We start from the raw sequence: 26739 nt of genomic DNA on the forward strand, positions 1-26739 counted from the left end.
AATTTTTTTTCGTGCGTGAAGAGCGTCAAACACACACATGGCCTGAAAGATGGCCACAGAGGCCCAGGGCTAAGAGTCCGGGTTTGTTTTTCCACGGTATACGCAAATATTTTCTTGATTTTACTGCCGTTTTTGCTTGGCAAGCTTGATTCACGTCTATTTTCCAACTCGTTGAGGTCGAAAGTCGTCATCATTAGCTCTAGAAGGGAAGGAACGGAAAAGTAAATCCCCCAACGCGTGTTTCTGTAATTAGTGAAAATGTGCGAATGGTGGTAATCCTTATGCCAAAAATTTCTTCACTCCACCGCAAGGAGGAAAAAACAAGGAACAAGCACGTTAACTTTTGCGGCAAGTGACGTTGTGAATTTCCTTCATTTTTTAATTAAAACATAATCTATTTATTTGGCGGCTGGCAGAAAAGTTAAAGAAACAATTTCGTTTAATTAGACGCGGGCGAAAGTACGAATTTGGCCAACCTTGAAATGGGGTTGTGCTCCCATTTGGGGCGAAGTTTAATTGCGAAATGCAATCAAATTAGTCGGCTACCGTGTTTTATGAGGTTATTACAACTGTTTTCTCCAATTAAAACTAATCCAGATGAAAGGAGAACAATAAACTAATTTAATGTGATGGGGCGAGATGGAGATCCATTTTTAACATACTTTAAGCTGAAAACTCTTGCACGGCTGTCAGCCACGTAACTAGGCTCATATTTACTCATATACCCCATCCTCTGTCTGTGCAGATATCACATGTTGTTATATATCCTCTGGGAAAGCATAAAACTAAAATAATAAATGACGCGAACGTGACTCGACATCAGCAGTGTCTGTCAAATTTTTTTTAAGAAAAAAAAAAATGGATTCTTAGTCAAATGGTGGTGGAGTTTAAAGCATTTGCGGGTATTCTGTGATTTTCATAAGCAACTGTTGGGGAGCAACTGTTCAATGCTTAAGCAGTTTGAGAACCACTGTGGCCAACAGCACAGATGTAAAATACGCGTAAATAAGCATGGGCTTAGTATTATTTACCCGTTACAGTCAGGAATCTCGATTTTCAATCAATTATACTCTAATATTGCAACAATTTTCACTAAAAGATGGAGATGTGGATGAAGGAATACGTATTTTTATTGCACAGTCAATATTTTCGTATATACAGATTTAATTTTCATTATTTATATCTACATTTAATGATTATAGATCTATAGTATGATTATAGATAAGGATATGTATAAAATTTAATCTTAAATTTTACATAACTGCCTTTAACTTCGTTTTAAGAAATAAAAGTTTTTAAATGTAACAAATTTTTGTTTTTAATGATCATCCATTTGAGTTTAAAGCTTAAATTATTAGTTATCCTAAGTATTAGGTAATTTTAAAACTAACTAAGCTTAGTTTAACGATTTAGTTCCTTACCTTGAACCGTTTTTAAATTTTCCAACTTTTACTTTCCTTTGAAACCCAGCTGACTTATTTAAAACTTTGGTCAACTTACTAGACGCGGCAAGTTGGCAAAATTTTTTGTGGATTGATATTGAAATGGTAAAGTTTTCTTTTCAGCTAAACTGATTGGTTTACTCTGCAGGATACAGGATGCAGGACCTTGGCATCGATTGATTTCTGAGCAGATGATGTGCAGCACACAAACTACGAGCCGAGTAATGCCGGAAGCTGCGATGTGTGTCCATGAATCCATATAGGCGATATCCTTTTGGGAGGCATTTAGGAGGACTCGCTGGCCCCGTAGAGAAGATTGTCCAGTTTTAATTTGTTGATCTTATCGCCGCGTGCTCCGTGACCTGGCCGTCCCCAGAATGTTTCAAAGGTATCGAAGTGCTGGTTGCACAAATCCCTGTCCAGTTGCTTGGAGACGGAAACGGAGCGCCGCTTGTGGGACATTTGGACATTCAAATCGTGGAGATATCGCATGTCGGCGGCCGTTTGAATCCTGTAGATGGAAGTCGTTGATGGTAATGGTGTTGGGTGATTTGGTTCGTTGACGGCCAGCAAAGTTGGTTATTGTTTTCATTTATGCATTTTTTCGATTTTCGTTTGGGTTTTGATGTTTTTGGTTTTTCGAAATTGTTAGCAATTTTTTTGTTTTTCGGTTCAGTTCAGTTCGTTTTGCACGGGGATACATAGAAGATTGGTATTATGATTTTGGTTTTTTTTTAGTTTCAGTTTTTTGTTTTTGGTGAGATTGGTATTGATATTGGTTTGGTTTGGTTTGCTCTTTTGGTTGCTATACTTTCACTTGTATTACAATGGATATTTTCTTGCTGAATGAGCCGAGAAGAAGTGGGGGTAGAGAAACAATTAACAAGGCAAAATGATAGACACAAATCATGGGACTGGGGAGAATGGAAAGCGGATTGGTTTTCTTAACTTTTCTTATGGCGCAGAGCAAGCAAATGAGAAACGGACTAGGTGGGTTTTTGGGGCTGGGACAGGGACTTTGGAAATTGCAATTAAATGGAAAGGAGATACATGGAATGGGTTGAGAGTCTAAGCCTGGCGAATGTGCAGAGTGAGCCGCTTGAGGCAGCAGCCCTTGGATATGGCCGTGGGGCAATCGCAACTGCAACACTGCAGCTTGCAGTTCAGATTCTTGGGCAGCCGCTTCATGTGGCTGATGTTCTTGATGATGCTGTTGATGCACTTGATTTTGGCCTGCTGGCAGATCTTTTGCGTGTGCTTGGATGCGTACCTATCGTGCGAGGGCGTCCTCTTGGTCACATCCGTGCTGGAGAGGCTGATGGGTCGGTGCATGCCCCTCCTGCGGGCCAGCAGTGGCACCAGCTCCACACCGCCGCCCTCGCCACCCGGCCCGCCACCGTTACCGGCGGTACTGACATCCGGCGTGGCTGTGCTGGTGCTGCCCGGACAGTGTCCGCGTCCCATTCGGGGACATATCTTGATCGGCTTGCAGTCCTGCGGTTTCAGGTGGTGCAGGATCTTGGGTGGGGCAGGTGGTGGCAGGCACTTCTTTCCGGGCGGAATCGGAGGCGGGGGTCCCTTTCCCGGGCTGCCATTCATGGCGGGGCAATTGCAGGTGCACATATCGCAGCACCTCTGTGGCTTTGGTGGCTTGCAGGGCCGGGACTTGCGGAAGGTATTTTTCTCCGCCGGAGTAACAGGATTGTCTTGGTCCAGCTCCTTAAGCATTTCCTTGTTTGTCCATCCCTGGGAGGATTAAAAATATATATTAAATCGCAAACTAAGATAATTACTTATAAAGAGTCACCCACCAGCGATTTCATAAATGTATTGCCCACTTCCTTGGGACTGCGCCAGGGTTTGCCGCCAGGACCCGCCTTGCCCCAGGGTTCCTTGCAGGGCTGGAACGCAAAAATGGACAGGAAAGATCGATTAGTAAGGTCACGCCCTTGGGGGCGTAATAAGTGCCGCTCACCGGCTTTTCCAGCTTGGCCTGTAGCCGCTTTTTCTGCGACGCAAGCTTCTCCTGGAGCGGGCAGCTCCTCTGCTCGCTCTCGCTGACCACGATCTTGTCCAGGATTGGCTTGCCCTTGCAGGGGGGCGAGGGCTTGTAGCGCAGCTCGATGTCCACGTGGCCTTTATTGCGAAACGACATTGAGGGGTGCTCTTTCAGCTGGATGTGGAGGCTCTCACCGTTGGCGTTCTTGGCCAGGCCCACGCCCACTCCGGCTCCGGGCTTGTGGGGGATCTCCCGTTCGCAAATCGTCACTGTGCTGCTCCTCGGTCCGCTCTCCTGCAGGTGGTGCACGGAGTGGGCGTGTGGCAGTCGTCCGCCCGGCGGCGGGGGCGGGGCATGGTGGTGGTGGTGGTGATATGCGGCAAGCGGATTGTTGTGGCATTTGTTCTTCATGGAGAAGAAATCGTTGTAGCGGCATGGCTGCAGGGAGTTCATCCGGTGGGCGGTGGTCTAAACGTTGTCAAATATTGTTTAAAATTTCTTTGATTTCGGGTTTCTTAGAGATTTCTCACCACAGTGGGTGTGGAGTGAAGGCCAACGGCTGTGATGTCCTTGCGGCGCACCTCTACGTTGGGTGCTCCACCCCCAGGTCGACCCCAAGGACAATGCTGAACAAACAGGTCGTAATACTAAAATTGAAAAGTATCAAAAAGTAAAGCAAATTGTTTGCCAATCAAAAAATATAAATAAATTGTAAATTTTGAAATATTTATAATAAAATAAGTAGAAAAATTTAGAAATCCCTGTAGCCCTTCTTAGGGTAAAGCCTTATACTCCGTAACTAACTGCCTTAACCCGAATTGAAGGTAATAAATTCCAGAGACTATCTTGTTGACTTTATAGTCCTTGCTCTGCCAGGCAGACACTGCCGCAGCATGATTACAAAACCGAGTTATGCCTTATCGATTTCGTGGCAGCCTATTTATGGTTCCCAGACACAACGCAACCTACTGCCACAACCCCGAGCTCCTGGGTAAACCCTTCTCACCGTGTCACTCGCGGAGTATGCCGCTGTTTGTTTACGGAAATTGGCAAATTCCACGGAGTCAGCGCCCCGAACCTCTTCTGCCCTGGGAACTTTGTTAGTAGGTTGTTGTTATAGTTGCAGCGAGGAACGATTTGCATTTCACTCATTTTTTTCACCCACATTTCGGTTGGCTGTGATATTGGCAAATAATCAGCCAGGATTTTAAGTCACGCAAGGACTCGTTGGAGTGCTTAACTTGCTATTTGTTGGCCACCTTTTTTCAGCTGCCTAGCGAGGTGATTTGATTACTAGAGTCTGAATTGTCAAAGGGTTTGTTGAACCAAATCCAAGGAAACAGAGCTGATGTATTACATGTTGCTTGGGAAAGGTCTTTGAACTGAGGAAAAGTTTTTGCAATCGCGTGGGTGAAGGTTCGAGACAGTTTTTGATTGCCATAGGTTCGTTCTGGAAGTTTGTTCGAGAAAGGTTTCTCATCTTTGAGGTTTTACTGGTTGTTTGGCAAGAACCTTAAAGCTTAGATTAAAAATAATCTATTTTTAGGAAATAGGTTTATTTAGGTTTATTTGAAAAAGGAATTATCACACATCCGCACTGTGGGTTTTACTCACAATATATTACTCATACGCTCTGTTGGAATCTTTAAGGTCTTGTGAATGGGAATTGCCACTTTATGTTAAACTGATTAGGGACTTCATGGCAGCTTTCAAATTTTTTCTCTTATAGAAGCAAACAAGTCTATAATATCACGTATACGCACTGATGCCATAAACTCGAACAAATAGCTTTGTGATTAAGGAAACTATTACAGAGTACCAACCTCCTGTTTATCCTTCTCCTTTCGGGCACATTCCTCTGCCTTGCGTCGCCGCCACATCCGAAGACTTTCTTCAGCATTCTTTCGCTCGACGAGACGCTTCTTCTCGTCGCACCACATCAGCGGATGTTGGATGTGGTCATGGCAAAAGTTGCCTCCCATGCCCATCTCATCGCTGGTCGTCATTGTGTTCTTCTGTTGTTTTCTCACCGGATGGAACTATCCTTTGGTTGGTTTCGGCTGCTGGTAGATGATGGGAGAACGGAAGTAGCGCTGCGTTCAGCAAACGCCGCGTTACTGAAACAGTCTCGTGCTCGCCCCAAACCGTTTAACCGCCGATTTGGCGGCACTGATCCGTGCCAGGCACTGCTGGGCCACCGAAGATGGGCCGACTTTTGGGCCAAACCACTTTGGTTGTCTAGGCAGCGAGCTGTAGGCTGACTATTTATAGCCTAGGTTAAGGCGCACTTGGGTTGGGGCTTGGTTTGGGGCCCGGACCCAGCACGTGAGCGTCGGGCGCCTGTCCTTGAAGTTGTTCTTGGTGTGTTTGGCAAGTCAAGACAGTCTGTGTGTCTATTGGGCGTAAGGCAGGCCCGCGATAGCATTCCGGCTGCGTAATCGCTGCTAATTTCATTTTGGCCATTTAAATATTTTGCCAGTTAGGCACGCTTCAACTTGGCCCAGCTCCTCTGTTTGCCAGCTCGCGGCTGCTTCCTTGCGCCTGTTTGCCTGGCTAAGGAGGCTTGGACATAAAATATATTTACTTTATATTGCGCGGAAAATTGTGCCACGGCTGCCTTAACTTAACCCGATTCGTGCCGCTTTGTTCTAATAACACAGAAACTTTAGCACTCATCAGTTCAATGATGGCCGGGGCAGAGGTGGCCACTTGAGTCGAGTTAAATCTTTTGCAGGATTGCGTGCCATTTAATCCGGAACTTGTTGATGTTTTAAACTGAAATTCTCTCACGAGCCGAGCATTACTCATACGCCCCATGTGGCAGCCACTATAACACACATACTGCCAAATTTATTTGTTTGCCCCAATTTCCGCTATCAGCCATGCCCATCGCAACATGTAGCACTTTGGCCATGTCCAAAACTATTTCACTGGGTCGTCCTTGTTGTCCTTGTTGTTTTTGGTTCGACTTTTTGGCCAATATGTTGCATAGTTACACTGTTGCCTCCGGGGCATGTGTGTAATGCCCCTTTGATGGCTCTCAGTTGTATCTCTGTGGTGATCAAATATCAGAACTTTTCTTGTTTGCCCTCAGAATTCAATCGTTAAATCAGAACCCAAACTTTATTTTACAAAATCGAATTTTTATTCATTCCTTTAAGTGTACAAATATCGTAATTACATTTATCAATATCAACATCATTAACGTTACTCTTTTTCATTCGCTTTTCATAAGATGTGGGTAAATCGTCTTCAGCACCCTTTTCAATTGATGTCTAGTCTGGATTTCGGTCTTTTATTCATAGTTGATTTTGCCCTTTTCTCAGTGTAGAGCAGGCTGTATAGGAGCCTTCTAGTTTCTTTTATTATTTTATCAAAAATATACACCAACAAAGTAAAAAAAACAAGTGTTTCTGACTGACTTATTTGAGGTTGTGTTTATAAATAAAAATAAAAAAACTTAAATTTAAAAGGTTTTCTTCTGGGCATTGCCAAAAAAAATATTTTTGATTTCCGATGTTGTTTGCTTTTCAAGTTTGTTTTAAAATTAAGACTGGGCAGCACTGGTTGGCGTCCTAATGAACATATCATAATTGCATTTCATGCGCGAATGGTTCAAATATTTGTTTTTATTGAATCCAGATTCAGAAACTACAGATTTAGAACTTTAAACTACATATTTGTGCTGTCGAAAGGGATTTGGAAGAGTGCAAACGACGACCATTGAACCATTTAGGCATGAAATACTCTAATCAATATTTAAAATAAAATAAACCATATATTTTTATGCATTTCTTTTTATAAATATCGTTTACACACTGGTTGCTTTGTTGCATTGACTATAAACATTGTTTCTTTATAGTATTTCTCCTCCTTCCTATATAGTTTCTTGCAATCATATTTATTTTGGCATAGGCCACTCTCAAGTAGTATTTGTACAATTTTCTTTTCTTTACTTATTGTTGTCTGCTATCGCATGGTTATGCATTTTTTATTTTATTTGTTTTTTTTTGCTATTTATAAATAAAGTTTCCCAAAACATTTCATATAAAATTTGGTTAAAATTCATTGAACATCTCGTATTTATGTACAGCGTACGTTGCCGTCTTTTAGCATGTTGATTGGTTTTGTTTATGCAATTATTTACAGTGTCAACAACAAATGCCTTAAAACTAAATAATAAATCGTGTTTACAATTTTACGTTAAACGATCGCTTGCTGACAAAACTTAACCGAAACATCAAGTGTGGCCTACATAACATTATTATATTATTATTATTGCATTACGTGTATTATTATTGTAAGTTAGGGTTCATGGACTATGGTCTATTTCATGCGATTGATGACTAAATCCGCAACGACCTGCAGGCCCTTCTGGTAGGGTGACTCCGTCAGCTCCTGGGCCAGCCGTATCGCCTCGTTGCAGTGTTTCTTGGCCAGGAAACGGGTCTGCTCCAGGCCGTGTGATTTGTGGACCAGTTCGAAGGCGCGCTCCACATCGCCGGGCTCGCTAAAGCGCCGCATGACCATCGGATTCAGCTCGGGGTACTGCAAAGAAGGCGGAAAATGCAAAATGAAAAAAAAAACATCTCAATTATGCAAGGCATTTAAGTGGGTGGGTGGGTCCAGTGGTTGGTTCCACTCGTTTGCCAACGACGCATCTCCCCCTGAACTGGCACTAGCTACTCGGACTCGGACTGGTATTTACCAGCCCTGCTTGAAACGCACTGCACGCGTGCGCCATTCGCGAACTGCATTACAAATGGAAATTGCTTTGCCCGCAGGCGCTAAACGCTGTCTGGCAATTGAGTTACAAACGCATCTGTCTAGATAACCACCACCCACCCATCCATCCATCCAACCGCCCATGATATCATCACCTTAACCGACAACGCCATGAATATAGAAAACGTTTCAGCGTCGTCGGGTAGTCGTTTTGGATGCAAATCTTGGCAAATGGCCATCTCTGGCCGAAGCTTTAAAGGCATCGCTCCTCTTAAAGTAATGTATTCCAAAAAACAATAAATAAACTTACCTTTTCACAAGCAAAAAGAACCGGGGCTGTGGCCAGTCCAAGTTTCAGATCCGCCGCCGTAGGCTTGCCCATCTGCTCGGTGGATGAGACAAAGTCCAGCATGTCGTCGACCAGTTGAAAGGCCAGGCCAATGTTGCGTCCATACTGGAAGGCCAGCTCGGCCACGTTGTCTTCGGCCTGGGCAATCACGGCGGTCTATGGGGGTTATTAGCAAAAGGGAGGGGATTAGAGGGGTTTCCGAGTCAGATAGGATTGGGAACAATGGCACGGGCATGCGTGCAAACTAATTGCCGAATTAAGCGCTTAAGTTCGCTAAATGCGTAATGCAAAAAGCCAACTGCCAACTGCCAACTGCCAACTGCTAACAGGCAACTGCAGCAATGCTGGCTTGCATGCCGATAACGAGTACTCACCGCCTTCAGTGCGTTGGCAATCAGCGACGCGGTCTTCCTGTATGTCTTGGTCAGGTAATGAGCGAAGCGCTCGTTCTCCGTTTCCCTTGAGCCGAGCTGCATGAACTCGCCTTGGACCAAATCGGTCAAGATCTGCAACAGAGATATATATAGTGAAAACAATTAGCAATTGCAGACACAATGCGTCATAAAAGTGTCACTGTAAGCTTGGATTATGGTTATTGCCTCTCGTTGGAATCGATTGTTCTGCTGCTTGAATTTCCCCCTCGAAGGTGAATGAATGGATTACGCAATTCACGGATGACACTTTGTTTACCTGGCTATGTTGGTTGTCCAGCCTCACCCCCAATCCCTCCCCATTCCCTGCTCCTCCTACAATCTAATATCCATATAAGCCGATTTCATACGGCTAGTCAGGGTGTGCGTAACTTCCGCATGGCTGGAACTTCAAATGCAAATGGCAAATACGATTGTGCCAAATTGATTTAGCAAACAGCATTTCATTCAGAGCCCAATGAGAAGTCGGATACATGATGCTGCCCGAATATTTTGGCTATTGCCCGTTTGTTTGCTCCCAAATTGTTTGGCACGCCCTTCGCCAGAGACTCTCCCCCTTGATAGGCCTTTTCATTCATCGGCCAAAGAAACTCGCAGACACTTGTCAAAATCATTGGCAAACAATCCGCCGTCAGTGTGGGGATCTGATGCCAAGGAGCTCAAGGTGAGGCGGGCCATAACCCGACAATAGTTTTTGGCCAAGCTGCGAGGCAAAATTCTAAAAGCCCCCTCTGGACTTTCAATGTTAATTAACACAACTGGCGGACCGCACTGAAAATGGACAGTGGCAGGCGAGTGCCTAAGGTTCAACCACTTGGCCAACAACTGCATTTGGAGCCACAAAAATTAACACAATGTCTCTTTTTGGCAGTCGGATACAGCCAGGGGCTTGGCCACATTTTTTCCTTTGGCCACAAAGTGCGAGTGCATTTCGAATTGACAAAGAAAAATGGTTAGCCTCCAAGCCAAAATTTTAAGGCACGTACACGGGTATTTTCTCTTGAAATAAGCAACTTCCGACAAGGGGGAATCTGTCTAGAAATTAATATATTTGCAAGTTATTTGGCCCAAGGGAAAATGCATTTTAGTTTTATGCTTTTCAAGAGCTTCTTTGTCTTTATATGCAAGTCAATCTATAAGTGCCTTTTGCTTCTAATGTGTAAGAATAAAAAACTAATGCCAATCTTAATCCTAATTTAACATTATATATTTGCATATCGTACAATTCTGGCCTTTCCAACCCAAACTTAACGGCCTGGTTTAACCCAAAACAATGAGATAATCATAAATTCAGTTGATTGAAAGGCAGACGGCCGATCTGCTCATTTTTCTAATGCCATCAACGTCTTAGAAGCCGTTGAAATTATTCAAACACGCGTGCGGCATATTAAATAAGAAAACTTCGTCAAACCTAAACTGGCGATTGTAGATGGCCGAAGATGAAAGGAACAGTCTAAAAGCCAAAAATAATATGGAAAAATACAATAGATTCTAGATGTAATGGCTTAGAACATTTTTTTATTTACATTAATTCGGAAACACTTTCCAAATGAAACATGCTACACTTAATTTTTGATAATTTATCAATATTATTTTACTTCAAACATAACTTTTTTATTTATGCAAATCGAAAGCAGAGCTTTTGAAGACTCTTCCCTAATTTTCAGCTATTTAAATAGAAGATGGATGGAAACCAGTTAAGCTGCACGGGTCTTAGAACTCGTTTCACGATGTGTGGCTTTATCTCAACTTAATGACCTCACGATCGCAAAGAAAGTTTCAAGCTGACGGGGTCAATATGTTGGATATGCTAATGAGACTCATTATGCGGCAGATCCACAAGCCTGATGCGGCTTAGATCGGCGTTAACATAAGCAAATGATATGAACAAATAGGGGGGCAGATAAGTGTCTAGGCCGCACCTTGAATCCATCTTAGAGCCAATCCTCCTTAGGTGTTACGCATGTTTCGCGAATTGAGAAAACCCATCGAGACAGACTGAAGCAGAGAATGTGTAACCAAAAAAACGTAGGCAAGTTTATTGTGTTTGCTTTGGCTATTAACTCGGTCCGCTCGATTGTGTAAATATGCAGAGAGCTGTGGTAGCGAGATAATACGGTGCCACCTCAGTTTCCAAGGCGAACAGATCTAGTTTCACTCTCGCGCAACCGAAAGTGAAATTGGCAGGTGTGACTAATTTTAAATTTATAGAAACTACGTGATGCATAGCGAAGCGATGAAATATTTCTGCGTTTCTGAATTTCCAATCAATGCCAGCAATGTCAGTTGCAGTTGCAAGGCCAAGGATGCACAGAAAGAACAGCAATAAAAAGTGAATGCCGGCTCAAAGTTGCACGAACCCTGGCGAAGGGCGAACCTTGGGCAACTCCCAGGGACGCAGGAAGTAGTAGGCCGAATGATTTGTACCACCATTAACTTCACGACTGGTTTTTCAGTCCAATAAACAGACCGAACCGATCCAATCCGAGCAACTTTCATAATTTTAAGGAAATCGTTTACAAAACAGCTTTCTGCCCCTTTTGTTTGTCGAACAATTGTGCGAAATCTGACACCCATTCTGATTACGGAGAGTTATAGATTTCGTTCTTGTTGACAGAGTTTTGGAATCCGGGATTTTCGGCGAATGATTCTCGGTAGTGGCTGAGTAAATGGCTATTATTTTCTGTTTGCCTTGACAATTAACCGAGGGGTACTTGGACTCTCAACTAACTAACTGACTAAAATCCATGCTTGCGGCAGTATTTTGTGTGATTGGGTTTCTTTGGAAAAACTATTTGTAATGATACATCACGAGTTCTTAACTTAACTTTTATAACTTGAGAATCATGAACTGTATCTCTGTAACTGTATCTCAGAACCAGGCACATCCATTAATCTAAGTATTAGTCATATCCTTGTGTTCCTGACTGCATTTTTCTTACCTGACTCAGCACGATCGTCACATCATCGCTGCGCAGACGGGCTATCATAATCGAGGCCACCGATAAGATATAATCACCAGCCATTGTGACCTGCAAAGGGAAGAGATTGGTTTTAAAACGAGCCACCATCATACAACATCTGCCAACATAAAAGTACAGTTTTAAGTGTTGCAACAGTGAACCGCCAAAGGCGATTCGGGCATCGGAAAAAAACAGCTTAGCTTCGACATGACTAAGATGAGCGGTGTTTCAATCAAAAGACAAGAAAATTATAATTCGCTTCCAGCTCTTTTGACGCTTTTACAAGCGTATTCATTGGATTAATTTATGCATTTCAATTTAGAGACATGTCGAAAGGGAAACTGCAGCTCACTCACCGGAGGGGGGATGAGTGAGATCAAGGTGTGTGGGATTGTTCGACTTGTCTATTATTAAATTTAATGAAGAGGCAACTGATTTTTTGAGGCCTTTGGAAATGATGCAAGAGCCACAGATGTTGACAAAGTCAATAAACACTTCAAATCGAAATACGCAACAAATTGATGTCAAAGTCAGACTCGGACTTGGAGTAACCTGCAGTTGTTTGATTGCCCGTTTGGCTTGGTCTGTTTGGTTTTGTTTGGCAAATACTACTGGCACCAAGGTAGATGTGTGCACAATCGCAGATCCTTACCTTTTTATGATTCCATAGAGCGTTCACGCTGGGCTTGCCGCGTCGGAAGTCCGACTGATCGATGACATCGTCGTGCACTAAGCTGGCCGAGTGTACCATCTCCGAGAAGAGGGCGATCTGTCGTTGTTTGTGTACTAATTGGCTGTCAAGGCGATTGGCAAAATAATGAAATGAATCGTTGGGAAAAACTATAGCTAAATCTATGCTATGTTGGTCGCCGAAATGTGCCGCACATTTCGCAAAGCCATGCTAATTATTTACACTCTGCTACCCGACCACCAGAAGCCTCACAACTCATCCAATACTCACTGTGACTCTTTGTTGAGGTGATAGTTTATCGCCTTGGCCATCAGCATTGTCACCATGGGTCGCAGTGCCTTGCCCTGGCCATCGAAGTAATAGCTGGCAATGGTGTCCAGTTCTGGCTGGGATGTCCCCGATTGCAGCAGCTGGAAGAGGGAGGCGATATATTAGTCATGCCCCTTTAGTTTGTTTTGGTAAAGCTTCGGCCAAAATATGCAAATATTTGTGTTCTGGACTCGAGCTAAAAAAATCCCCCAAGTGAAATTGAGGAAAAACCCTCTAATCGATGATGTCTAGCGTAGTGGATCTCTAGTATATATTTGTTTTTTTAATCATTTTATAATACAAATTTATCATAGATCTTTAAGTTCATTTACACAAGAATCTTAACAAATAATAATAAACATTTTAGGGTCACTGAAACTCCTGTTAGTTAATTAGTATTTAAATGGAATTTCGACAAGTGTTTTGAGTTATTTAAGTAAATATTTTCCCTAAAAAATCAAGTTTTAAAGTAGCTTTTCAATACTTACATCTCTCACATCATCGTAGAAGTATTTAAGCTCGTCGTCGAGTATGATGTATGGATCGATTTGGATTTCCCGGACAGGGCCAGCCGGCTGTTGTGTGTGCACCGAACTGTGCTGGCGGAGGTTCGTCTTGGAGCACTGGGAATAGTTCAGGTTGTGGCTGCAATTTTGTGGATTTTTCTGCGGGGGAGAACAGAAATAGAGGCGACCGATTAGAATGGTTAGCAATTGCTGCAATTAATAACAAAGTGTGAATAATGAAGGAGCAAACAAGTCACTTAACAACTTTCAATTGCGGGCCTGCCACGACTAACAAGTTTTACCTTGCCCGCCAGCGACTTTTCGGCCGTTATTTCATATACATATTTCGTACGGCAGTAGCCGAAAATTAATAACTGGAAAATTGCACTGACACTGGCTGCGGCTGTGGCTCTGGCTGTGGCTGTGGCCTGGAGGTGTGCGACAGTAAACGCCATAAATGGCCAACTAATTGAAGCCGATTGTCGACGCCCTCGCGCGACTCTTGACCTTGTGGCCAAAACTCAATTGTGTAGGCAAATCCTTTTGTTGTGGCCCAGAAGACAATACCACAAAAGAGAGCAACACGCGCCACTGAATGGCAGGGCAACATGTTGTTGCCACAAAAACCAAATGCCTAAAGTCATAGGCCTTAGTTCCACTCCAATCATTACTGGGAGTTGGCATTTTCTTGATTTCTTTATGCAATTATGCAACTCAAATGCAGTTGTGCTGTTTTTGTTTGCTTCTGGTGCAGCCTGTCAACTAGTCAGGCAGTCCACCAGTCACCTAGTCAGGCAGTCAGCCACTCCGTCTGTCAATAAGCCCGCACATGCAAGCCCCGATAACATGTAAATTCGATGTTGCCAACTGGTAACTTTGGTACGCTGGTAATATCAAATATTTGACGGACCACGACTATGACGGACGGACTGGGCGTGAACGAATTACGCATGTGCCATGCTGTTGACCCACTTGTGGTCAACATGCGGATGGGATCCTGGCAGACACACAGTCAATGACCATAGCAACCATTTAACGCCCTTGGCAAACGATCGACAGCCGCATCTTCGGCGTGATCGTTAAAATCATCGTATTTGATTGGTCATCGTCTTTGGCCCACACGTGTGGACCGCAAACTGGTTCGGCGATGGTCCCCGTTTTCATTGATGGTCGGTTGGGGGCATCGTAAAGTAACCAAACAAATTGTTGGCCATCGTTACCATCGCCCCACCAAGTCCGCTTCCAGTTCATTGAAAAGAGCTTGTAATGACCCAGTTTCATATTTAATATATGTCATAAACATCGGCCGGAGCTTAGCTTTTGGCGAGTAGAAAGCGACTTATTACAAAATCAACGCATCACAATTACAACAGCAGTAGCAGAAGCCCCACCAGCAGCAGCAACTTGGTCCGGAAGATATCCAATTAAATTCGAGTCGTTGTGGAAACTTTCATTTTCAATATGTGCGCCAAATTAAAATTAGTTGATAATATTCGCAAAGGCCAAAACAAAACAAAATCGTATTCAACGAAATACAGAAATTACATTTCCATTTCTTTGTGGAACGTGCAGAAATGCATTTAATTGTGGCTATTTTGAGTTGGCCGCATACGTTGAATGACTTTAAAGCGTTTTTAAATGGTTTTTATGGCTGGCCATCCGCTTCACCTGAGTCTTTGGACTTGGGGCCTGAAGTTTATTTTTTATTTTCAACGTCAGCAGCAGGTGCCCACGAAAGCCGAACGAATTTTAAGTGTCTCTAAAATGAATGAACCTATCGCCTTTGGCCACTTAGGCAAGGATGCAACATTAATGATGGATCGCGAGTGCCTTTCATATGCCAGGTCAATGATCTACATTTAATTCTGGTTGATATACTTTGCGAATTTACATTGTATTTTTACGTTCAAGCTGTTTGGCTTGTTGCGTGCAGAAAACCAAAAAAAGAAACATAAAAATAAATATATAGGAAGTCGAAGTTTCCGTTGCACTTGGTTGCTGAAGATGAACTGAGGACTCTGACTTACTTTTAACAATGTGGTTTCTTGTGCAATACTGCGGCAAACTAATGAACAGTCTAGAAAACTCAAGTCTATTCATAGGGAAATCGATCATAGGGGTGAATATGTAATCAAATCTTAAAAGGAAAATGTTTTGTGTTACTTTAAAGAATAAAGTATTCAACAAATACCTCTGAAAAGATTATTCAAAAACCCGATAAGGTTAAACCGCAATTAGCGTGGCTTAATCCGACACTGAAATGTATCCAGTTTAACCTCCTTTCCACAATCCTCATCCAATGCCACAAAAGAGGCAACTTTCACATTGATTTAAAAAAGAAAAAAATAAAGATAATCATCAACAATGCGGCAAATAATTTACTTTTATTTGTCTTGCGGCGCCTCTGGCAATTTTCATTTAAATACGCTCCTCTTTGCGAGTAATTAATTTAATTGTAAAAAAGATTATGGAAAATATACGCGACGATCAAAGCAATTGCAGCGTTAAAAATCTGCAAATTGACAAGACAAGTGCCAAAAACAAAAGCAAATCAAACAAAGCATTGAGATATTTTGGCCACAGGGCGCTCCCACGGCATAATCCCATCCCACTTTGGCGTTGAAGACCATTGATGGAGCGGCCTCAGCTCGAGTTGCAAGTGAAGAGTGAAGATGAAGACAATTAAGCATGAGACGTTGAAAGTATTTAAGCATTGCCGAGTGTCAGTGTCCAGCATCTCGCACTGATCGCTTGTGATTGAAAGTCAACACCAGCCGAGTTGCAACATCTTGCCAATGTTATTGATTGTTTTATGACTCGGTTATTGTGCCCGGCCGCATTGTTATGATTTGCTCTTGTTTTCTAAGGCAATTTGTATGCCGAATAGTGGCTATCATAAGCAATATGCCTGTTTTTGTATCGCTTTGAATGGTCCACCACCAACCGACAATTGCCTTTGCATGTCGCTATTTTTATGGAGGTCGGTCATAAGTACGAAAATAGTTAACACCTGAGACTCTGGCTGTGTGCAGCGATTTGAGAAGCAAACATGCTAAAAATTATTTAATTATAGCAATCAAACAACACAAATTAATGGTTACAAAGCGGAGCGAATAAAATGCTTAACTCGTTAAGCAAATAGGATTTTAACTTTATTATTTTTGGAGGGACATCCTAGTTCCATTTCTTTCTTTGATTTTTCCATATTTTAACCAACAATGTTAATTGCTTCTGGCTGGCCAAAAAGAAATGCCACTCGCGGCGATCGAACATGACAGGCCAGGCAAGGTAGCGGAAGCGGCCAAAAGCCAAAGCCATGTAGATATTGGCCAAAAGCCAGTGTCAGAGAAACAGAAACGGCCAAGAAAGTAACCAACAACCGCCCGCTGCTGCCTCTCTTTGGCTGAGGGCCACGAACGAACGAAGCTTTGGACTTACTTTCCCTTTTTGTCATCGCCGCATGGGTATTGGTTTTGCTGGCTGGCTGACATAACCAAGACTTGGCTGGATGAGTAAGTCAGCGGAGGAGGAGGAGGAAGTTGGTGGGGAGGGGCGGCGATTGGCTACATAAATAAATCGCTCGCCATTGCCGCTTTGTAATTTCTCTGTTCGATTTTAACCGCCAGTGTCTCAGAGGCAAGGCATTTGCTACGTTACTACGTCTTCTTCATTAGCCATATGGTGTCTGCTGGCAAGTGGTTAACATGCGTGTTAACATCTTGGCCGCACTGCAGGCATCGCCAGGGAGCTGGCAGCAGCTCTAGTGAGTGTGAATGCCACAGACCGAGTGTTTGTCTGCAAACTGGGCAATTTGTATTTGACAAAGTGTACTTTGCGACATTGAGAACGCTTCTGTGCACACAGGGTTTGTGTCACTTGCACACGATTGCAGCCAGTAGCTATTTGCAGTAGCTGCAGCAGTAGCTAATAGCGGACAACATAATCTATTGACATTATTTGCTGATGTCTCAATTGCAATGGCAATGCGTCACGGCTCCATTGCGTTCAAAATTAAGCTCATCAGTAACTGCGACATCGGAGCAATCGATTGACCAATTGGGGTCTACAAATCGCCGAGCCACAAGAGGACCAGATAGCATTACCAATTCAGGGAATTTCTTCCTCGTTGCATTTAAAAAAAAACGAGAGTTCAGTGTCGAACTAATGAGTTGTCATCCAAAAATGATTTTTCATTATTAATTGGTGTAAACTTGATTTCCGTTCCAGTTTCGTTTTATGTAGTTTTCCGCAGTCATATATCAGCAATCGTATCACACGGAATTCCAGTGTCACTTTGGTTATTGCGCAACCGTTGCGATTTACAATTGAAATTAGTGCGTGCCTGGCCTGGCCAATGGGGCGGCTGCGTGATATTTGACTATGTGGCCAAATTAAACGCTGCAACCGAACGCGGCGAATGCAGTTTTAAACGCCTCAACTGTCCCAAGCCAGCCGAAAAAAAAAACTATGACAATCATTTTATTGCCAAAAATATTTATTGCCCACCATAATTATTTAGGTGAACAGACATTGGCTAATTATAACAATCTTCCAAAAAGTAAAACACTAAAAAAAGAAACCAAAATTAAGGTACAACAAAAAAAAAAAGGAAAAACAAAGCAGAAAGGAAAAACTGAATCTGTTGTGCAGACAAATTGGAAACCTGTTAGTAGTGGAAAACCAGAAAATTCAAGTTTATCCTGCATTGGCGGGCTTCAGCAGTAAATCAACCAGGTCTCCCTCCCAAATAACGAAAAAATTACATAAAAACTGCATACAGGAAAAAAACAAAACTCTTAAATGCAGATTGCAAATGAAAATGCGACGCGTGCTGCCAATGAATGCAAATTTAAGGCTCACTCCATCTAATTTTTTATACTAATTTCTGGTTATTCGATTTCAAGCGGGGCGGGCTGATTGGCATTGCCAGTGCGATTTCGATTTCGATTTTTGATTTCAAAATACGAAATCATAAAAACGTCGACAAACATTTAACCAAATTCCAATGTTAATTAGGTGAAACCCTTGCCCAAATTAAAGCAAGCCTAATGACGTTTGGAACTCAGAATGTTAAGCAAACAGTTCATTGATGAATGCGACAGACCACACCGCAAACAATACGATAAACAAACAATGGGGCAATCAGTGTGGGAAACATACTCCACGCCAGATAGTCAAATTTATGATAATTATTGATAAAACATCAAAAACAATGTGAAACGGACGCCCAGCAGCGGATGGATGGGGTAGGAAAAAGTCGGACATTGGTCGAACATGAGCGACATTGATGAAATGTGGGGCTGACGGCTGAAAATGCGGCTTGGACTTCGGTAGGTTTGGCTACCATAGGTTATGCAACTTCTTTTGGGCCAAGTTAACCAAACTTGCTCCATACTTTGGCGGCAGCGGTGGCGGCGGAGTAGCTTCTTTTTGGCTTTCAAATCGAAATCCGAAAAAATTTTGTTGTTAAGGAAAACAACGCTGAAATCATTAACAGTTAACAGTCTTGGCCGACGCCGCCAATCACGGGAGTGAAGGAGAGAGCAACCGCCAAGCCGAATTCGAAGCTCAGAGTGAAGCCGAAACCAGTTTAGGACAACACCAAACCAAAACGCATGCGTCTTTCTGGAATTGGGTCAGCAAGTACGGGGCCGAAAAATACCAAAGGCAAAGCTGGCCAGGCCGGGCCAGCACCAGTCCCGGCCAGCAGCAGCAAATGATCAAAGAGACCATTGCAGGTGTAGGACAGGTTGAATGAAAGCCGCTTAGGCATGCCCTCAACCAATTTTGGCTTCGATTTTTTTGTTCACCATCCCCCCAACCCCAAGAGTCTCCCCTCCAACTGGCCAATTAAACCATAACTGCATATTAAGCATATTTAATGTTCAACTTATGGAGAATATTTTTGTTGGTTCATCCTCGTGAAGATTTCTGCAGGGGCTTTTTTTTTTGGGTTGGCAATTTGGAACTTTGGTCAGTGTGAGGCGAGTGAAAGTGTTTTTTTTTTGTTTTGGCTTTTGCAGAAATAAAGATACATCCACAAAGACAAAGATTTACGATCTGACCATCTCGTGCATACGACAGATGTATCTTTTAGCATATCTGCTACTTTTTTTTTTTGGCTCTTAACATATTCATGCTCAGAGACTGATGACTTTCGCACATGGGGTTGACCAAAAGAAATGTGAGGGATTGTGAAATGTTATTTAAGGTATGTCAGTTGAGAAATTTTAATTAGCAAATTCCTATGTGCTTGCACAAACCAATTTTAATAAAGATAAACTATCTAAGGGCTTTGAGATGCAGATATTTTCTTTTAAAGAAAGCCCATTTTACACTTAATTCTACATAAAATATACAAGTTTATTGACTATCAAGTTCGTGTCCAAAATTTCTAAATTGTTGAACGAAAAACAGGTCGAGATTCGGTTTCACTTTCACAAGACCAAACCCTCGAATTCAAATCAGAGCCGCAGACACGTAGAAAAATGCGGAGAATCAACAGAAATCAATCAACATCGTCTAACTGTAGTCCGACTCTCTAATCTAATTGAAAAATCGCCACCTTGAGAGTGAGTATCAACCCATCAAATTCACACGCTGGCGTTGAAACTCTTCGGAGACCATCGCAGCTCAACCAGAAAAGGGGGAAAAAAAGGTGTAGAGTCTCGACTCTATTTAACGCATTTGCAATGAAAGTGAAAAGTTTATAAATATGTACCTGAGGAAAGAAAGGGTTGCGGAAGAGTATGCAATTTATGTACGAAAATGATTTGGAAACTAATTCGAGGCAAAGATGTACTCAGGAGCGATAACGGCTACTAAAGCTGGCCAATAAGTTTCTTGCCAAAATCGTGTGGTGCATAGATAAAGTCTCTTGACTGGTTTCTTTTGGCCAAAACAATGGCAATGGCTTGAATGGCTGGAGAGGGGCGGGACAGGGTAGCAAAGTGGCGTCAACAACATAGCAGCTTGGCAAATGAAATGAAGAAGAAAGTCAAAGAAACCGTTAAAAGTGAATTTCTTCTATGGCTGTTGTTGGCTTATTGTTTCTGTTGTTGCTTCTGCCATTGCTGACTATTATTAGTTGGCGTTTTTTGACTTTTTTTTTGGCCAGCAGCAGAGCTGCCAACGTCTCTGCCTCAGTCTCAGTCTCAGTCGCTGCGACGTGCGCTTTCTATTTGCGTTTTGTTTATTGTTTACCTATGATAGATGAACGTATCAGTTTCCAGGTGCTGCTTGTATCTGTTGGCCAGCTTGTGTCTGTGGATGTGAGTTGGGCATAAAACCAATTTGGCGTTGAATGAATTTTTATTCGGCTCGAAACGAAACAGTAAGAGTCCTAAACAACCAAAATGCATAAATAACGCGATAACGACAACCGCATACACAATTTTTGACTCTTTTCGGTGAAGTAACCCACTCACCCGAATGCATTCAATTCGCTTTAAACACACACATTATGATACAAAGTTTCATATTCACTTTGTTTTATGTGAAAATAGCAGTAGCCTAACCCCTCAGATCAGGGCCAGTCTGTCGGCGAGTGTCAAGAGATTGAGTTTAATGAGCAATTAACTTAATTTTTATATTTATTTACCAAATACCAACAGCCCACTGACCATTGGCCACTGACTAATACTTCAAGGCTCCGAAGCCGAACAGCAGCTATGTGCCATTTTGTTCAATGGCCAATAAGGCTACAAAACTGCATTCAATTTCAATTTATTGCACTTGCAATGCTAAAGCAATTAAATCATAGCCATCCCCAGTCACTGGAATAGGCTGGCTTAAATGGCGTGCCATAAAACAATAAACTAAAAAGCCAGCTCCTTGGCTACGCTGATGATATTGATATCATTGGCCGAACCAAGCGTGATGTTACAGCAGCCTTCGGGGCTATTGAAAAAGAGTCAGCTAAAGTAGGACTGGCAGTTAACATGGATAAGACAAAGTTTATGGTGTGCTCTAGCAGGGAATCGCGGCGTCTTGATTCCCAGCTATCTGCAGGAAGCCATAGCTTTGAGTCCGTGAAGGAATTCATTTACCTTGGATCTGCAATATCTAGCACAAATGATGTCAGCCTGGAGATTAAGCGGAGAATCACACTTGCCAACAGGTGCTACTTTGGGCTCAGTAGGCACTTTAACAGTAGAGCTCTCTCTCGACCGACAAAAATAACACTCTACAGGACGCTCATTCTTCCAGTACTCTTATATGGTGCGGAGTGCTGGACAGTGGTGCAATCCGATGCAGCTGCTCTTGGAGTGTTCGAGAGAAAGATTCTCCGCAAAATCTTTGGTCCAATCTGCGTTGGCGATGCTTATCGCACCAGATGGAACCACGAGCTGTATGAGCTGTACGGGGATGTTGATATAGTAAGCCGAGTCAAAATTCAAAGACTCCGCTGGCTGGGTCACATCGCCCGTATGGAAGAAGACGCTCCGGCTCGTAAGGTATTTGATGCGGTAATCGTCGGAAAACGGAGGAGAGGACGACCCCGGATACGTTGGCAGGACCAGGTGATGGAAGCCCTGTCTACATCTGGTGTTACCAACTGGCGAGCGCGGGCCCAGGACAGGAAAGCGTGGAGGCAGATTGTGCAACAGGCTGTGACCCGATAGGGTTGTGATGGCCATTTATTATTATTAAAAAGCCAATGTGAGAAACCGATTCACTAATTGTGGCTTACTTAGTCAAGGCAGTAACTATCCTATTAATTCGAAGGCTCACTAACTTGAATGGTTTACTAAACTAAAACAATGCTCTGGAGAAGTCACACCTTTGAACAAAAAATTAAGATTTTCGCTAAGGAAAATAAAATATAACAATGGCGATGGCTCTCAGAACATTAGAATTTGTCCTTCGCTGCGAGAAATGCCAATAAATACAAATAGGGAATGCATTTTATTGCCCTTCTGGCACTAGTACGTCATTCATTAAATGCATTTAGAAAACCAGATGGAGCTGATTACGAGAATTCTAATCTAAAAGCTAGCCACTAGCAATGGCCCGTAAAATAAATGAAATCAACTGGTTATCAATTGCGCCAAGCACTTTCAAAGCTGATAAGAAAACAGCGATTCATGTGTTTGACATAACAGCCAAAACAAAAAGAAGGGGAACAGACCAGAACCCGGTAGAAATCCACTTCAAATCTAAATACCGGATATTGCGTATACGGCGCAGGTCACACAGTTTTATATCAAAAATGGCGTACAGTTTGAGAGCCACTGGCTCCAATCAGATGTTTATTGGAAGAGCAAATAGCGCGAAAATCAACAATGCTAACGATAACTATTGTTAAATACGAGCAATAAACAAAATCTTTGCAAATTTGCAACTAGCATTGCATAACAATGAAAGAAATGACAAAAAAAATTGGCTTAAAAAACAGAAAAAAGTCTGACTTTGTCAACGATATATAAAAAATAATGATAAACGGCAGGCAGGCAGGTAGACTAGAAAGAGAGACAACTGCCAACAGCCAGAAAGAGAAAGAGGGAGCCAGAAAAAAACACTTCACCTTGCAAATATGCAAGGAAAAACACAGAAAAACGCCAAAGCTGGGCTGGTGTTCGGAAAAATGGGGAAAAAAAAGTAAACATAATAATAAATAAATGCGGCAGCTTCCGCCAACAACATTGCTACAACACTATCGAGTCGGTGGGCGCTGTAAGTTGTTGTCCATGTTGTGTTTGTTGTTATTACTTTAGAGGCTGTTGTTGTCTTCGGCCTTTGGTTTTTTCACGCTACTTGCACAAAAGCATCGACCAACAACTGGCAGGCCCAAGCAAGCGACCAATTTCACTTTCATTTTCTTTTTGGCTTTGCAGCGAAATGAAATGAAATGAAAATGAAAAGCGGACAGGCAAAAGCCAAAGTCACGCAGACGCATTAGCGGCAAACACTTTGCGCATGCGCAGCAGCCAATGCACTCTCGGCCATCCAGCCATCCAGCCAGCCACCAGCCACCGCCAACCTAACGGGTTGGTATGGTCATGGTTCCGTCTTGGACAGTTGGCGGGTAAACCCCCACCACCTGGCAATGAACTCACCAGCAGATCGCTGTAATCCTTCCCAATGTTGAAGCTTAATCCGTGGAAGGGTCGTATCGCCTGCTGAAATTGCATCTGCTGTGTTCTATGCAGTCCTGGCATATTCGCTCCAGTTCCGGATCCTGTCGTATATCCTGGCCGGGAGCCAAAGATCTGATAGAACAGCTTGTGCGTCTGCTGGCGACGCGTACCGCACACAACGCGACCGGAAGTGCTCAAGCAGGCCATTTTGTGGATTTTTGTTGTACTATTTTTTGTGTAAAGGTATTTTTTGGGCTGAGGAAGAGGTTGATTGAGGCAGGTGCTGGTGCAAGTGCTTTTAACTGGAAGCTTGTAACGGGCACACACACAAACACAGAATTCAAGATGAGCCACTCGTTGGCAGCATTATATTTTAGTTTCAGTTTCTTTTGGTTTTTAAATCCTTAGAGTAGTCGCAGGACCTGCGAACTTGATCGCGATTTTCGGACGTTTTCGATACGGTTTCGAGGCGGCGGCGAAGCGCTTTGCTTGCGTCTGGCTCCAGCAGCTCCAGCGAAGTGTTTCAGCCAGACGTCCGTTTTTGGCACGATGCGCGTGCGCGCCGCCAGGTGTGGTGAATACCTGCCAGGTGGGTTGGGTGGTGAGTCCGAAGGTATAACCGTCGGCGGCCGATCTAAGCTCGGCTTGAACTTGACGCTGAGCGGATATTCGGGCGCAAGCCTGCTGTTGCACATCCGCTGCACAGTTTTGGCGTCACTAGCTTGCCGGAGTCGGCCGGGGGCACAACCACACGCTATATTCCAAATATATACAGGTGCTCTTGCTGACTTGAAACGCCGCTCAGCTTGGCAGCCCCTAACTTCCACCTGCCGCCAGTGTCCTCATGGTCTGGATGCTCTCAAACCCTCAAAGATGACGCCTTTCACACGCTTTTTGCACTTGGCAATAGTTTTGATTTAATTCGAAGGGAATTTGCACCTTTTCACAACTTTATTTTGACGTAACTTGTGCAGAACAGCTGTTGGCCCAGCTGAGGGTCAGCTGTTATGCGAGTGCCCACCACTAGTGTTATCACAAAAAAAAAAAAAAAGGTTGCACCACTAGCTAAGTTTCATCTCTAATACAGTGTCATCTCCAATTAGTGTCATAACTGCTGCAACATGTCGAGAAATTTGTTTTTATCAATTACAAACTTCATTAAAAATGTGGAGCGCATGTTTCTGCCCTTCGGAGGCCACCCCCCAGGTAATTAAAAAAAGCATCTACTGATATAAGCCCTTCTAACCTCGTATCGTGTACAGGGTTGGCGCTGGCCGGTTTCCAACACGAGCACAGTGGATTCACAACCGGGAAGAAATCGGAATTCAGCCTGAAGCAACTAATTGGGGACGGCATGCTGTGGGCCGTGCCCAAGCATAGAAGATCTGTGGAAAAACGACTGAACCGAAAGTTTGGCTACCCGGAGTACGTGTGGAAACCATTAAAGGAAAAGAGGCATCTCCGCTCGTGCTTGCAATGTGGTCATGACTACGAAATGGGAACGCTGTGTCGTATGTTTCTTAAAAGTACTTTTCAAAATAAATCATCTAATGTTTGTGTTTTTTTAGCCTGTTGCTATCAGAAAGTCCTTAAAGAAACGCAGCTTATGCAGGAGAAGATCCAGGATGAGCTTGGACTGGACGCAGTTGAAAAGGAGGTTATTGTCTTGTACGAAGGAGAGAAGGCCGAAAAATCTGCCGATGAGCTGAATAGTAAACGAATCGTTGAAATGAAGAAACCCCGTCCCATGTGGTTCACCAAGAATCTGTTACAGAAATCTACGCAGCCACTGTCTGAAACCAAGGAGGTCAAGCCCTCTGACTTGGCTTAGATATTAATTACCATTGTGCATTAAAACTTAAACTTTGTTAACATGCACGTAGTTTATTGTCCCCGAAGTTCAAGGAACTAAGTTGTTTTAGAAAACCATTGTTAAAGTCCTGGGCGCTCATAGGCTTTCGGCCTTCTATTCGTAACTGAAGAACTTCAATTTGACTTTCTTCAGCGCATCCAATCAACAGTGATTTCCGTTTGCGATGGTAGCTAAAACTACCAGGTTTCAGAAGAGGTAGCGGCTGATCCGGTAATCTGATATCCAGAAATTGGACTTGCTTTTCCAAAAAGCTGGTAGTTAGGTTTTTGTAACCGAATAAGGCTCTATAACGGGTATGTATTTGTAAAGCGGTGTGCTTGGACCAGATTACTTCAGTTACATTGGCCGTGATCTTGGGAGCTAAAGAATCACATTTTTTAGTTAATAAGTTGATTTTTAGAGTTATTACTGATTATGTTACCATGACTAGCAATAGCATTATCCTGCGGTGTGGCATTCTTTAGCCTATCCGTCAAGTTCTTAACAGTATCCACTAGTAAATCGGCTCCCAATAAGGCAAGTGAGGTATGTAATTCCGGCATGTAAACATCTGATTTAATGGTCATCTCTCGCTGAGCTAAAATCTTTTAGAAAATCTTTAGAAACAAAACATCTACTGACTGGTCTACCTACATCACCTATATCAAACCGGTGAGGTTCGATTTTCATGATGGAAACTCCAGTACTGCTGTCACCGTTCATAATGGCGTAGATGATGGGAGCTGCTCCTCGCCAACGGGGCAGTAAACTGGCATGCACGTTTATCATGCCCGAGGGAAAAGCTCCAATTATATTGGCAGGTATCAAGTGACCAAAGGACACCACTACGCCCAAGTCAAAGCCGGTGCACTGAGCCGAATTTATAGGCCATCTTTGCAGCGGGATTTTCTGCTGCTCCGCGTAGCTACGTACGCAGTTTGCTGGACTCTTGAAGGAGGTAACCACACCCAGGCCATCACTGATGATAAGTTGCTAGAGTTATTCACGTAATTTGTATTTTTCAGCCATGCACTTACCCGCAGTTTCTGTGGAGAGCCTGTAAACTGGGTAATGAAAAGTTATCGGTGCCAAAAAACAAAATTTTTGGTGGGGGGCAGGATGCATTATAGCGCTTAGTTATGCCGTACACATTGTGATAAACTTTTCTCTTATATTTGTAGAAATAATTTACTAAACTCTTGCCGAAAAGCATTGGAAAATGTGTTGAATAATAGTAAACAAAGTCAGCTGTTCAAAAACATCGGAGGCGTTGCCACTCTTTTCCATTACTTTTCGCTCTGCCCCAAAGGGGGCGCTGCAAACATACAGTTTGGGAATATCTATCGATGCATCGGTATTTCAATCAACTTATATCCACCTCTAAATCTAACGA

The 26739-nt window shown here is 43.1% G+C and overlaps 5 protein-coding genes across 7 annotated transcripts; 1 reads left to right on the forward strand and 4 right to left on the reverse strand.

The window, feature by feature from the left end:
• Positions 1 to 1226: 1226 nt before the first annotated feature.
• On the reverse strand, positions 1227 to 2018 carry LOC6499990 (the record flags this gene model as incomplete). The annotated part of the gene is made up of 1 exon (XM_001953438.4): positions 1227 to 2018. A coding segment is annotated over one exon (291 nt), but the record flags the coding sequence as incomplete, so codon positions are not given.
• Positions 2018 to 5573, reverse strand: LOC6499989. Of its 2 annotated transcripts, XM_001953439.3 has the most exons (6): positions 5265 to 5573; positions 3972 to 4088; positions 3636 to 3909; positions 3418 to 3578; positions 3254 to 3343; positions 2018 to 3188 (listed from the first exon to the last, which is right to left on the reverse strand). In XM_001953439.3, exons 1-6 carry the CDS (start codon positions 5445 to 5447, stop codon positions 2511 to 2513), a joined length of 1503 nt encoding a protein of 500 aa, XP_001953475.1. In that variant the 5' UTR covers positions 5448 to 5573; the 3' UTR covers positions 2018 to 2510. The 2 variants fall into 2 exon arrangements, with proteins under 2 accessions (XP_001953475.1, XP_032305728.1); XM_032449837.2 differs by having other exon boundaries at positions 3418 to 3909.
• A 990-nt stretch (positions 5574 to 6563) lies between these two features.
• On the reverse strand, positions 6564 to 23716 carry LOC6499988 (all trans-polyprenyl-diphosphate synthase PDSS1). Its single transcript, XM_001953440.4, has 8 exons — positions 23474 to 23716; positions 13398 to 13574; positions 12871 to 13010; positions 12562 to 12703; positions 11889 to 11978; positions 8890 to 9021; positions 8477 to 8671; positions 6564 to 7989 (listed from the first exon to the last, which is right to left on the reverse strand). Exons 1-8 carry the CDS (start codon positions 23699 to 23701, stop codon positions 7768 to 7770), a joined length of 1326 nt encoding a protein of 441 aa, XP_001953476.1. The 5' UTR covers positions 23702 to 23716; the 3' UTR covers positions 6564 to 7767.
• An 825-nt stretch (positions 23717 to 24541) lies between these two features.
• On the forward strand, positions 24542 to 25366 carry LOC6500558 (39S ribosomal protein L32, mitochondrial). The gene is made up of 3 exons (XM_001953441.4): positions 24542 to 24700; positions 24757 to 25005; positions 25063 to 25366. The coding sequence occupies exons 1-3, from the start codon at positions 24616 to 24618 to the stop codon at positions 25323 to 25325; spliced, it is 597 nt and encodes a 198-aa protein (XP_001953477.1). The 5' UTR covers positions 24542 to 24615; the 3' UTR covers positions 25326 to 25366.
• LOC6499987 (methionyl-tRNA formyltransferase, mitochondrial) lies at positions 25359 to 26596 on the reverse strand. Of its 2 annotated transcripts, XM_001953442.4 has the most exons (4): positions 26384 to 26596; positions 26001 to 26325; positions 25789 to 25951; positions 25359 to 25727 (listed from the first exon to the last, which is right to left on the reverse strand). In XM_001953442.4, the coding sequence occupies exons 1-4, from the start codon at positions 26557 to 26559 to the stop codon at positions 25363 to 25365; spliced, it is 1029 nt and encodes a 342-aa protein (XP_001953478.1). In that variant the 5' UTR covers positions 26560 to 26596; the 3' UTR covers positions 25359 to 25362. The 2 variants fall into 2 exon arrangements, with proteins under 2 accessions (XP_001953478.1, XP_044570185.1); XM_044714250.1 differs by lacking the exon at positions 25359 to 25727 and having other exon boundaries at positions 25812 to 25951; positions 26006 to 26325.
• Positions 26597 to 26739: the final 143 nt, after the last annotated feature.

This window comes from Drosophila ananassae, chromosome 2L, assembly GCF_017639315.1.
Source record: "Drosophila ananassae strain 14024-0371.13 chromosome 2L, ASM1763931v2, whole genome shotgun sequence".
NCBI classification, from domain to species: domain Eukaryota; kingdom Metazoa; phylum Arthropoda; class Insecta; order Diptera; family Drosophilidae; genus Drosophila; species Drosophila ananassae.

What these genes read in the sequence shown, in the direction of transcription:
- LOC6499989 (XM_032449837.2), bottom strand. Translation starts at nt 5,447, where the DNA reads ATGACGACCAGCGATGAGATGGGCATGGGAGGCAACTTTTGCCATGAC. An exon ending in TTCACTCCACACCCACTGTG is followed by an intron (nt 3,910 to 3,971) that starts GTGAGAAATCTC and finishes GACAACGTTTAG; the next exon opens with ACCACCGCCCACCGGATGAA. An exon ending in AGGCCAAGCTGGAAAAGCCG is followed by an intron (nt 3,344 to 3,417) that starts GTGAGCGGCACT and finishes TTTGCGTTCCAG; the next exon opens with CCCTGCAAGGAACCCTGGGG.
- LOC6499988 (XM_001953440.4), bottom strand. Translation starts at nt 23,701, where the DNA reads ATGGCCTGCTTGAGCACTTCCGGTCGCGTTGTGTGCGGTACGCGTCGC. An exon ending in AGGATTACAGCGATCTGCTG is followed by an intron (nt 13,575 to 23,473) that starts GTGAGTTCATTG and finishes TCTCCCCCGCAG; the next exon opens with AAAAATCCACAAAATTGCAG. An exon ending in TGACGATCGTGCTGAGTCAG is followed by an intron (nt 9,022 to 11,888) that starts GTAAGAAAAATG and finishes TCTCTGTTGCAG; the next exon opens with ATCTTGACCGATTTGGTCCA.
- LOC6500558 (XM_001953441.4), top strand. Translation starts at nt 24,616, where the DNA reads ATGTCGAGAAATTTGTTTTTATCAATTACAAACTTCATTAAAAATGTG. An exon ending in CTTCGGAGGCCACCCCCCAG is followed by an intron (nt 24,701 to 24,756) that starts GTAATTAAAAAA and finishes TATCGTGTACAG; the next exon opens with GGTTGGCGCTGGCCGGTTTC. An exon ending in CGAAATGGGAACGCTGTGTC is followed by an intron (nt 25,006 to 25,062) that starts GTATGTTTCTTA and finishes GTGTTTTTTTAG; the next exon opens with CCTGTTGCTATCAGAAAGTC.
- LOC6499987 (XM_001953442.4), bottom strand. Translation starts at nt 26,559, where the DNA reads ATGCTTTTCGGCAAGAGTTTAGTAAATTATTTCTACAAATATAAGAGA. An exon ending in GCTCTCCACAGAAACTGCGG is followed by an intron (nt 26,326 to 26,383) that starts GTAAGTGCATGG and finishes ACTTATCATCAG; the next exon opens with TGATGGCCTGGGTGTGGTTA. An exon ending in ACCGGTTTGATATAGGTGAT is followed by an intron (nt 25,952 to 26,000) that starts GTAGGTAGACCA and finishes ATTTTCTAAAAG; the next exon opens with ATTTTAGCTCAGCGAGAGAT.